At 40.5% G+C, this 12765-nt stretch overlaps 2 protein-coding genes across 2 annotated transcripts in view; one reads left to right on the top strand and one right to left on the bottom strand.

Annotated features, from left to right (window-relative positions):
• LOC137283469 (leukocyte receptor cluster member 8 homolog) overlaps positions 1 to 12765 on the bottom strand; it is a 135492-nt gene that overhangs the window by 11173 nt on the left and 111554 nt on the right. The gene's annotated exons all lie outside the window — the stretch shown is intronic.
• The window catches only part of LOC137283473 (cAMP-dependent protein kinase regulatory subunit), a 162281-nt gene continuing 159481 nt past the window's right edge, over positions 9966 to 12765 (top strand). The window contains exon 1 of the mRNA XM_067814989.1: positions 9966 to 10388. Coding sequence (XP_067671090.1) covers positions 10224 to 10388 — 165 coding nt within the window. The 5' untranslated portion in view covers positions 9966 to 10223. The remainder of the gene's footprint in view (positions 10389 to 12765) is intronic.

Below are 12765 nucleotides of genomic sequence, written 5' to 3'. Positions count from 1 at the left end.
AGATACGAGCACAAGATATGACTTGACTTTTTGTAGAGGTTCTGGCATGTATGGAGGTAAACCCCGGAGTTGGTCCCCACACCTGGTTCCTGCATCCTACTACAGTATGAAACAGTTCTACACAGCAATGATAACATACAATAATTATGGTATAGTACCTACCTTGTTTCCCAATACTGAGATATACGACACGATGTTATGGATTTCAACTTCTTCTGGTCGTATATTCAACATTTTGTCGTATATTAGAATGCCGACTTGTAAATGCCTCCCCAGGACCTCAATACTGAGATATCAAACGTGTTTTGGACAGGGAGTGAAAAATGACTAAAACCGGTTACGGAACGTCCTTTCATCTGGTCTATTTATGATAAGAAGGCAAACATGAACCTAATACGCACGGTAATACTGTATTCACATGGCTTTTTGTTTCATCTTTTATAATCATAAGGTCCATATGTTTGTATTTGAATAATGAATATTCATCGTTTTGTCCCAGCAATCCAGTTGGACGTTGGTAAGAGTGTTTAACGTCTGGTAATACTTGAGAATTGGCTAGCACTGCTTGACAAGTATTAGATGAACCAGCGCAGTGAACGCGTTTGTGACAAGCAGGCGGGGCAAGCAATCTGGACGAATAAACTTGGTTGCTGCAGGTAGATTGGCGATTAAGCACGTCCAATACATGTTGACCTTGGGGTGAAATCAATACCGCTACTGTTTAACACGTGTCTCTTAGAGCGATTCAGTTCAGCAAACCACCATCATGACACTTTTATATTTTTAGACAACCTGTTTCTCTCTTGTTTCAAATGGAATGTTCTGGAGGGCGTTCCCGTATATACAAACTGGGGTCATTTGTCAGGTCGTTGCTCATCTAATACTTGTCTAGCAGTTAGGTAGCAAGACTTGGTTATACATTCCGATTTTTATTAGGCTGCATAAAAGTTTTAATGTTTTCTCTCTTTTTAATTTTTTTCATAGCAAAAAATGTGACGAGAGAGGAAGACATTTTTATTTTTTCTCCCAGGAATACAGCTTGGCAAGTTTAGCACGTGTTAATGAGTTGCAGATTCAGTCACACTCGTTCTTACAGACACTCGAGATACTTATAGTGCACAAATGAATGATCGGGACGAGGCAAAGTCAAAAATATATTTTTTTAATGGAAATAAAAAAAATGTTACCCGCACAAATAAAAGTGACGTGCCGATGCCCAAGAAATATTTCACTTCTCATTTAGCCTTACCACTTCTACTACATACGGGTATCAAACTAATACACTTTACGATGAAAATCGCATCACCAACACCAAATTAGTTCTGTATGTGGAAATGCCAGTTGAGTACAGGACACCGCCCCCTCCCCCACTTCCCATGTTTCATGTCCTCATATTCATATATGTCCTCATATATTTTGTCATTCGGAGCAGCCTACAAGCATGGCTCGGTTTACCACGGACACCCAGTTTCAATGTAAAAAAACTTGCACAGTGTTTTCTTTTTCTATCGAAGAAAACATTCCAAGCTGTATCCCCCATATGGATCAATGGAGATGAAATTAGGTACCTTACGCCATAAATGTCATGTTTCAAACCTGTGTTAGGAAGTACGGACAGCGTTACCGCAATTCATGCATTAGGATCGAGTGGCATACTTACCCTGAAAATACTTTATCCACGGGTTCTGAGAATAAAGAGTCTGTGGTACTTTTTGTTATATTATATTATCATAAATTTGAAATTGTTTATTGTGTAAAATATGCTCATTTCAGAGACTAAGTGTTAGTCAAATATTAGGAGTAAATATGGGTTAAAGAGTAATGGGAAGCAACTCTTCTCAGTCTCAATTTGAAGCGAGCGAAAAGGAATCTGAACAGGGACTACCACGCACACACTGTAGAATCGAAACCACAATCAGTTACGTGTACAGACAGCCGCGTCGTGCTAATATAATAAAGTTTGGTAAGCCCAGCTCGCTTCGTTCAATATAAGTTGTCATTTGATAACTTATTGAATAGTTTTATAATTTGTGCGCACGCTCACTTTGCTTAATGAGTGGTGTGTTGTCGCCTGCAATCTAGCACTTATATAGCTACATCACATCGGTCTGGAGACAATCAATGGCTCATTAGTGGTTCACAACCGCACCTCCATTATAGCTGATCATTGCTGGGTGAAGGAATCAATACTGGATACTCACTAGTTCACATCATGATCATGTTATGCAAGACAATCTGACAGCAGTCGTGACCCATGGATAAACGCTAGTAGATATGACAGATCTATACCCGAGTTCTTTAAACCACGATTAAAGTGTTACTAAAATCACACGACTCTACGAACATGTAAAGAAGGATCGACAGACTCTGACTTTCAGTGGAACCAGGAGACATCACTACCCTATGGCTGACCCGTGAAGGTCCCGGGGTAGAATAGGCCTTCAGCAACCCATGCTTGCCATAAAAGGCGACTATGCTTGTCCTAAGAGGTGACTAACGGAATCGGGTGGTCAGGCTCGCTGACGTGGTTGCCACATGTCATCGGTTCCCAATTGTACAGATCGATGCTCATGTTGTTGATCACTGGATTATCTGGTCCAGACTCGATTATTTACAGACCGTCGCCATATAGCTGGAATATTGCTAAGTGCGACGTAAAACTAAACCCACTCACTCACTCACTACCCTATGGCTGCTTGCAGCACCACGTACGGTAACAACTGGGTGCGAATTAGTATTGTCATCAACATTCAACAAGGCGAGATACGGCCGTCCAGCCAGGAAGAATTAATCCTGGTGCTCTGTAACCAACAGAAACAACTAATAGTCGGCAGAAGCGGTTGACATAGACTGTTGTGAGGGTTACAGCCTGGGAAAGCAGGTTTATAAGTGGCATGGCTCAACCGACAAGATTTAAGAACAAAATACACATAAAAAGATTAATGTCATCGTATGTTCAATAAAAGCTTCAGGGAATACACGATGACATCCATTATATGTATACTAAACAAAGAAAGGAGTGAGTGAGTGACTTTTAGCATTTTCCAGCAACATCACTGCGGATAAAGAAAGGACAGGTCACCAAACAATTTTTAATCCATTGCGATCAATGGATGACGCTTAATTGGTATTTTTCAAAAGTGGCTTTCCCCAGCGGTCACCATTGTGATGACCAAATATGACCTTCAGTCCCCACGGTAGGCCATTATATTTGCACGTGTGTCATGGTGCAGTAAAATAGCGTAATACTAAATATTAAAAAAGAGCCCAGAGAAATGCAGAATTGGCGGAGGCGATTTATTTGCGTCACATATTTCACTAATATCAGTTTTTTTCAGCCAATCTTTCATAAGACCTTTCATCAATAAATTCTTAAGTCTGTCTCTTTTCCAAAATCCAATGCGTATATTTTTAGTTCTTGCCAGTCTTAACGATTTTTTAGTAAAGTCAGTTACTGTCTCTAATCAATACACTGTGTATTCAATCGGCTCCGTATGTTTCTTTTTTTGTCTGTGATAAATCAGTCATCGACGATCCTTCAGTCAATATATACTGTAAAATAAAAATATCTATTTTTACATGCATAGGGATAAGTGACATCTAAGTTAAACAGTTTGAGAACAAACGACCATAAATGTACGTACAACGCAACTCGGATGTTAGATCAACGTTCCTTTGCCAAAACATGTTTACAGACCAAGGGTACAAATTCAAACTGATTCCATTAAAACTGTTTTCACCCTACCCCTCATCTGCTACCACTGGTGCATTGTGGGATTTCTTTACTGCTGTCTGCCTCAGACGCAGACGAATACTGATTTACAAGATTTGTACGTTATAGTTAGTTTCAAATTTCGGCAGTGGTAAAACCAGATGTTTACACTATATATGTGTGAGGTGTACAAATTCGACACCTTTACAACATGTTAAGAATCCCCAGTACTGAATACCTGTAGTTTATCTTAGAGGTGATGCCCCTGAAGATCCGGAGTAGAATAGGCCTTCAGCAACCCATGCTTGCCACAAAAGGCGCGACTATGCTTGTAGCAAGAGGCGACTAACGGAATCGTGTGGTCAGGCTCGGTGACTTAGGTGGCACGAGTTATTGGTTCCCAGTTGCGCAGATCGATGTTCATGCTGTTGACCTCTGGACTGTGTGATCTAGACTCGGTTATTTACAAACCGCCATCATATAGCTAGAATATTGCTGAGTGCTGCGTAAAACTAAACTCACTGTCTTTTACTGGCGGAGTGATGTTCAGCGATAATGTCTAATGAACTCAGTCCACCACATGTACTTATACTCAAACTCCAACGATCATTTGCACCATTTCATGTGATGCCAAGTGATGCCACGCAGGGTCATTTCTCATGTCAATTACTTTCATTGTTGTGTGACGTCTAACATACAAAAACGACCTGTACATTCCAAAACTAAACCCATGACTGGCGTCCTGAGGAGTGTGTCATATCAATGGAGTCATATCATGGAGTTCTAACTGTGTGCATGATTTTAACAGATCTGCCAATTTGCCAGTGTCAAGAATCCTTTAAATCTTTGTTTTGGCGGGTGGCCTCATTTGATATTCAGAGTTACGACCCTTGGACGCACTGGCCTTCAGTCGTGGTTTCAGTCCTCGTTCGCCACCATGTCTACTGCTTGACAAGTATATGATGAGCCACGACCTGACAAATGACCCTAGTTTGTATATATGGGAACGCCCTCGAGGACATTCCATTTGAAACAAGAGGGAATTGTATTGAAAAGCTCAATTTCTTCGCGAGAATCGTGTCATGATGGTGTCTTGTTAAACTAAATCGACCTACGAGACACGTGTTAAACAGTAGCGGTATTGATTTCACGCCACGGTCAGCATGTATTGCACGTGCGTGATCGCCAATCTACCTGTAGCAACCAAGTGTATTCGTCCAGATTGCTTGCCCCGCCTGCTTGTCACAAACGCGTTCACTGCGTTGGCTCAGCTAATACTGTATGTTAGCACTCATTTACTCGCATGTAATTACGCAAGTACACGGTGACTTAACTCTTAACATTCTTTTAATGTTTTTTTAAAACCCGTCCTCATGAGTGAATCCACTCAACAACATCCGCTTGTCTTGGTGGTAATCGCAAGGTCATAGTACAGTATGGCCCTACCTGCGAAGCAGCCTTGATTGAATGTGAGATGGCTATTGTGAAGACACGCGTACATGCAATTTATAGACAAAAATCTATTCATGATTCCCACGAATCGGCAAAAGGCGATATCCCAACCATCTCATTTCAGTGCAGTTACTACTGGCATGCGGCCACCGCGACAGATTAATACATTCGGTGGCTTTTAAATAATCGATTGCCTCCTGGAACATGAAAAGAGCCCAGTTTGATTCTGATGTTTAATATTCCCGTTATATTCGTATTGACGTGTCTTTCTTCGCATTCCTTCATAGATGTGTGTTTATGACCGATGTCAGATTTATAATTACTTGTCTATTTAGGGACCAAGTACTTTGCAGAAATACCTAATCACATATGGACGATAATCGAAGTGAAGACAGGTCCTAGTAGACTTTAGCTCACAGTAATGATCTAGTCTCACGCCCCTGCCAATATACTCCTAAAGTTTCTCCTGTTTTTCCTAGAACAATAACAGTTAATATTAAAAATATTAAAATGTTTTGGACACTTCGTGTCATGTTCCTCGAGATTCCTTTAGCTCGGGATTCAGTACAGATGTGGGGATAGAACCCTGGTCTTTGGCGTGACGACTAGGCTACCCCACTGCCACCTCGATTTTGAGGCATCAGCGAAAAGGCCCAGTGGAATTCCCTATTTTGACCACATGCTCCAATGTTTTTTAGGCGAACAATTGCCTTTCCATTGCATGTGATTGTGGCGGAACAGTTGGGCAGGATATGCTCACCCCACACTATTAATTAATATTTTGGCTTTTTTTAATACATGCATGTTTATGATATCGACGGAATTGTTCAATGAACGATTTCTTCTGATGTTTGTTTTGGTTTTTAATTCAACCTATCTCACCAGGACAGAATTGGATAAGTAATTTGAAAGCGACGTTTAGTCGATAATTGTCTCAACGTTCCTCAGAAATAATAGAAGTATGAGTGTCGTAATGTTAAATGTGTTGACAAATGCAACACATCGTGACATACAGAGAAAAAGTTCAAACAGCACTAGCAAACATCCGTTGTTTAGATGAAACCAATGAAATGATAACTACTAGCATGAAGCACTAGGTCATTCAATGTCTTATGCACCTCCTCGCGCGTCCAAGACACCGGTGCATCTTGTTCTCATGCTCCTTATCAAGTTCATAAAGAAAGCTCACGGAATTGCATTCCATTCCTCTGCTAGAGCTCTGCGGAGTACTTGGAAATCCAATGGTGCTGGTTGACTTGTATACATACGTCGACAGAGTTCACCACAAGCATGCTCATTAAAGGGTTGAGGTCAGGCGAGCATGCTGACCACTCCATCCACTCTACACAGTGTGACCATCTTGGCCCTGTGAGGCCTGGCGTTGATGTCTTACAGTAAAGAGGCTCGACCATAAAAGACACGTCAAGCTTGCTGGAATGGTAGTGCCACAGGAAAAGGCTGTCCAGGATGAAGACGGCCCATCATGTGCAGTGGAGTACGTTAAAAAACGTAATAATGACATTTCAACTGCCTGATGTTTTCCATACGGTTAAGAAAGTTTGTAAAGCATTCAGGTGTATACATTTCAAAACATGCAAAAACGAATATTTCACTGCTTTTAGAAGTGGTGTTACCAATAGCTTGATCCCTCATTAATAACGCCGAGTATATTTTGACAACACAACAACTATCTCAACTTACTCACAACCCTCTTCACCTAGAGAAACGGGTATCTCAACATACTTCTAGTCACTTTACAATTACATGGGAAACAGTATATACAATGTCTCAGAGATGTCCTCGCGACTGTATATGCACACTGTCCTGAGTACATCATGCTATAGCTTCAGGCTGTGACTCAGTGTGTGTCACGCTAGCTGTCCTTGTGGTTGATACATGTTACAAGACTGTCCTGAACATTTTGTTTGATGTATTTCACTGTAGCTGCCCGTGTACATTTATTCGATGCCATTACAACTGTTTGATTGTTGTATAACGCTGCACTCGGCAATATCTCAGCAGCCCGACATCGGTGGGCACGACAACCTTGTGATAGACATCCGGAGTATCGATCTGCACAGGTTGAATATACTATAGCATGCATCGGCGGGCCTCACAGAAGGATGGGCGTGACATCATCAAGAAACATGCTCTTTTTTGTAAACTCATGCTATAGATGAGGATATGATGTCAGAGGGTGATTCTGGGCCATGACAAATACACTCACTACTGATGGCCCAGTTAGTGTTTCGCATGTCAATTTCAGTGGATTTCATTTCAAGACGTTCTAATGTTCAAGCAAAAGTTAAAAGGTTGGCAAGATGAAGACATTCTTTTATCAAAATGCGAATGCCTTTTGGTATGTCCATTTTTGATGAATTTACTACAATATTTCTCCATGGAACAAATGTTCTTGGTCTCATAAATATACTGTGCTTTGTCGCTGCAGTTACTTTCCAGACAGACCAGAATGTATTCAAATGCCAGTTTGAAGACCACGATGCATTTTGCATACCAAGCATGCATATGGAAGTTTTCGTAGCTTCATGTTTCAGGTTTTGGTTCAAATTTTACCTTCAATATATGTTAACCTGTCTGCTTCTGTCCGCAAGCACGCACACACGCGCGCACGCACACACACAGCATACGAAACGACATTATTGATTTCGAGAAGACAGTTTAATCGTGTGCGATGTGAAACGGTTGTTTCAACGATTCCCCAGGACGTCAGGTCGAAAATATCTTGAAATACATTCAGTAATCGATTTCCAATTGTTCAGAACGCGTGTGAGTACGCTGATAAACAATTATATTCCGCCAATGACGTCATTGGAATGTTGATTTTTGCTTAGCTGTCTATAATTTCCGTTTAGTAGACGTGGTAAATATTTTAGAAAAACTGACAAAGCGACATCTTGTTTGCATTTGTGTTGTTTCCAATGCCGGGTGCAACGCCGTTTTAACCATTATTTCAATTTTACGACTACGTGTCAGAAACTGAAATGCCTGAGCTGACGCAGATCGTAACATTTCACGCTCATACTGATGAAATCGGGCTCTAGAACCCATCAGATGGGGTCGAGTTGATCCTTGCATCTCAAGGGTGCCGCTCTGCACAGCGACGGAGCTTCGATCCAATAAGCGACCTGATAACTAAGCCTATTTAAATTACAGTAGACGGATGAGTTTGTTCAAATAGGGGTAGTGCCCGGACCCACAAAACGACAAAACGAATGCACCGGTCTGGTTGTAGACGTTTGGAATTAAACCTTTGTCTTTGACTTGGGAAGTCCAGTGCTGCTATTCGACCCTTAAATCCGTTGGCTGAAAGTTCGAATCCACTATCAGAGTGCTGCTAGTGTCATATCCATAACGGTGATTTTCCCCCAAGTGTTAACACTGGTTAAAGTGGTTACACAATGGTTACTTAACGAGGACACGTTAAGTAAGCCCTGCGGCATATCCATCACAGGAAATGTTAACCTGTCTGTTATATTTACAACGAAGATGATGTTGGGTTTTACATAAAGCACGTCATCTGTTGAAACCAGACATTTGTACGTAAATGGCACAGGCCCTATTTTTTAAGAAAGCGGGATGGGATGCACTCCTTCTTCACCTGTTTCAATGGATATATAAGAATGTTTTAGGACAACAGAGAGGGATGTGTGTGTGTGTGTGTGTTTTGTGTGTGTGTTTTGTGTGTGTGTGTGTGTGTGGTTTGTGTGGGGGTGGGGGTGGGCGATGCGATGCTAACCCCTGCACCCCGCTCATTAAAATCGTTGGACTGAGCTATATAATGGGGGTTTGTGTTTTTGATGATGTGTCCTACCTCGTTCGTATAAACCTGTTTTACTGTAATACTAATGCATTAACATATGCCGAAAATAAGGCCTAACGGAGATTCCAGATATACATGTGTTTGTACAGAGGACTAAGAACCCGATTCACAAAGCGTAAACAAATGGATACTCATTACACACGCCAGCAAACACCCTATCACATGACCACCAAATTTTGTGGGGTAAAGTGAGTGTAAGTGTGCACATGTGTTGTTACGTGTTTATTGCCACATGGGTTCATTGTGTCAGGAAGCCTATGTAGAGAGTTGTAGATTATCCCTGATTGTGTGAAGTCCACTCTAGGTGATCCAACTCATATGTCTTGGATGTAACCGTTGCTTAATATATGTTGAATGTGAAAACATATCTAGCATCTCGTATTAAGCATCCCATGACCTGTTTCATGTCATGGGTCAGTAGGCGCCTCCTGTGCAAATATGTGCAACCAACTGTGCCAGCAAGGGCGTGCTACTCGTCTCGTCCACGCAGAGTCCAGGTCTACCGTCAATTTCCCAAGAAGTTTGATCAGAGACCATATTATATGGTCTCTGGTCACAAGCAATGGCAGCTCTGCACACCTACCATTCTTCGTGTGTGTACTGATGGCTCATGATGCTGTGATTTCAACAAATGAAATAAAATATGATAAGTCACTCATTGAGATACACTCCGATTTCTCGTCTGACAATAAATACTTCGTCTCAAAATTCCCCATCGTCTCCCTATTCCCCATCACAAAAAAATGATTAGATGTCCTACAGTTATCGATTGCGACCTCAGAGTCAAATAATTTCACTCTCGTATTTCCACCAATTTGGCACCGGCACATAATGTACAAAATGTGAAACAAACTATACCGCTCGCAAACCGCCTCAGAGGTGTGCTAATGAAGTTACGATTTGAGGATTGACGTCACAGCATTTGGAGCTGGTGGATCGAATGTCAGGTGATGCTACGTCAAGATATTGGCGGGTTCGTGAATTTAATGCAACTATACAACGGAAACATCGCCTATTTTCACAATTTAGGAAACAAGTCTTTCGTCCACTCCCCTATCTAATCAACTTCTTAAACTTGTTGAATGCTCCGGATATTATCCACAAGGTGCGCGTATGTAACCTGCAATCCTATTGGTTAATAGGAAAAGGAAGTCGACTGGGAGGACCAATACCTTTTACGCTACTTTACCATACTTGTTGCTTCATATCAACATCAACATGGCGGCTAACACGGACGAGGAGCAGAGTTTAAAAGAATGCGAGAACTACGTGCAGAAATACAGCATACAACAGCTGCTAAAAGACTGCATCGTACAGCTATGTGTCAACAAACCAGATAACCCCATTGTCTTTTTAAAAGAACATTTCGACCGCCTAGAAAAGGTGAGATACAAATTTCGTATAGTCAGCGTGTAAATCCCTGCACATGGGAAGTTTAGTGTTTGCTCTCAGTACCCCCAGATTATGATTTGCTGTCAGCTGCTTTAGCTGTTGTATCATCATATTTTTGCTCTTGCGCATTGGGAGCATGTCCATGAAGGTTATACATGAACATGACATGCATATGTTTAATTATGTTAAACATTCTTCAGCTGTGTTATCATTTTTCCTCCTGTCAAATGGTCCAGACACTGTTGGCATTTAATGATGCAAAAGATGTTTACGATTATGGTATGAATATGCTGCACATATTCTGCAGCAGTCTTTCAGTATTTAGTTGATCCTAGCTCCATGTGATAAACAAGGTAACAGTAAGCATTATTATGATTTTGACAGTCCTGTTATTGAACAGAAACTGGCACCTCATACGCACAGAGACCTGTATCTGAACGTTTGTCAGGCTTGTGACTAAATGTTGGACAACCTATAAACATTTCAATCTAATCTGTGACTTGTCCTCAAAAAGAGAACTCATCAGCAATGAAAATACCAATGATATGGCACAATAATCATTTGTTTCATTACATGCTGCAGAGACCCAATGAAAATACACAGGATTAAGAACATTGATTGTCTTTGTCTCATATAACCACTCATCAGTAATCATTGACTGTGTAAACTTATTCTGACACTGATCTGCTTTAAAGAGTGTTTAATTTCTAAAGCAACAATATACCGCCTCTGGCGACTGAGTTAACTCCATATTTTTAATCATGTTCTGTTTCTCATGCTTTTGATCACTGGACATTGGTATAGAGACTGTTGCCTTATAGCTGGAATATTACTGAGTGAAGTATAAACATGAAACAAATCTGATACATCAAAGAAGGTAATTGACATCACAGACATTAGTTCAGCAATTAACAATGATTAACAATGATTAAGGCCTCTTGAATAGAATCACAGCCATTGAATGAGGTAATTGGTTGATTGTTCATTCATCAACTATTGGATTCATGTTTGAAATATAAAAAATGGAATGAATAACAGATATGGTAATAAATATATGATGGGAAATGAATAAATTTTGGAAATGTGTGCCTTCCAAATTTGGTCACAGATCAACCAAACAAAGTACAAATGATCCAAAAAAAGCATGAATCTGGCATGGATTATCTTATGTTCTATTGAAATGTCCATCAATTTAAAATCAGAGAACATGGTAATAGAAATTCAGCAGTTCATGTGACCGCATACAAGAGCATAGATCTCTCTATGATTAGAAATGTTAGTTGTATGGGTTTAGTATAGATCAGAACTTGCTTGCTGCATTATGTTTGCACATCTTCCGGTGCATTCATTCTCTATTCTACATTCTAAGATGCTTCAGACGATAAAGTGTACTTTTTGCATGGCATCACAAAGCATTGACGTCACTGCTCCATTCTAGTCTGCCCCCTCATAACGGAACACTTTTGCATTGCATCACAATGTAACCGACATTACGATGCATGTCAGTTGCCATCACCTCATACAGCCTTCTACAGTTAACTACTTCGTTGCATCCTGTTTCTTGGTTTGCAGTTGCTCCACTCAGCTAACATCTCTGGTGGAAACATTATGTCTCTGTTTTCCAATGGATAAAATGTCTCAGTTCGACTCACAATGCAACAGTGACATAGTAACATTTGCAGTGTTTACATTCTTACAATACAATTGTGGAATGTCACTTGACTAGTCAACTTCATCTGGATATACTGATCTAAACTTAACTTGGTAGTAGAGATGTGACATTCACATTGTCCCATATGGTTTATGTTAGTCACTGATGCAAATAAGATCATTTAGAGAAGATATTTAAACCAAACTTAAACCATCATCAGATTGTTTAGTATTTGTTTTTCTGGTAATGTTCGTCTTGACACTAGGGTGACAGACAAGTCAATAGAACAGTGTGTCAGTTATCCCTGTGCGAGGATTCTTAATTTAGGTCATCGATACTATGTGCTTTCTGTCTTACATTAAGCATAATTATCATAAGAAAGTGTTAAATTTGGCATCTTAGAAAAGAAATACAGGTCACTATACCCCAATGTGTTTTGTAATAAAGTATAGTTTTGCCCTGACTGTCCTTGCGCTTTAATTAAAATAGTTCAGGGCAAAGCTATACTTTATTACAGAACACACTGTCTGTGTTACCACTTGATTGCTACCTCCTTGAAATAATCATAATGGATAAAGCATCTGTAAGGAGATGAGACTGTCAATTGCCTGATTCCCGGACATGTCATAAATATAAATGTTCAAGATGGCACTTCTTATTATTAATGTTAACACAGCTGTGAGTTGCAATGTGTGTGTGTGTGTGCGTGCGTGCGTG

This window comes from Haliotis asinina, chromosome 5, assembly GCF_037392515.1.
Source record: "Haliotis asinina isolate JCU_RB_2024 chromosome 5, JCU_Hal_asi_v2, whole genome shotgun sequence".
Taxonomy (NCBI): domain Eukaryota; kingdom Metazoa; phylum Mollusca; class Gastropoda; order Lepetellida; family Haliotidae; genus Haliotis; species Haliotis asinina.
This window is presented reverse-complemented; position numbering and strand designations above follow the sequence as displayed.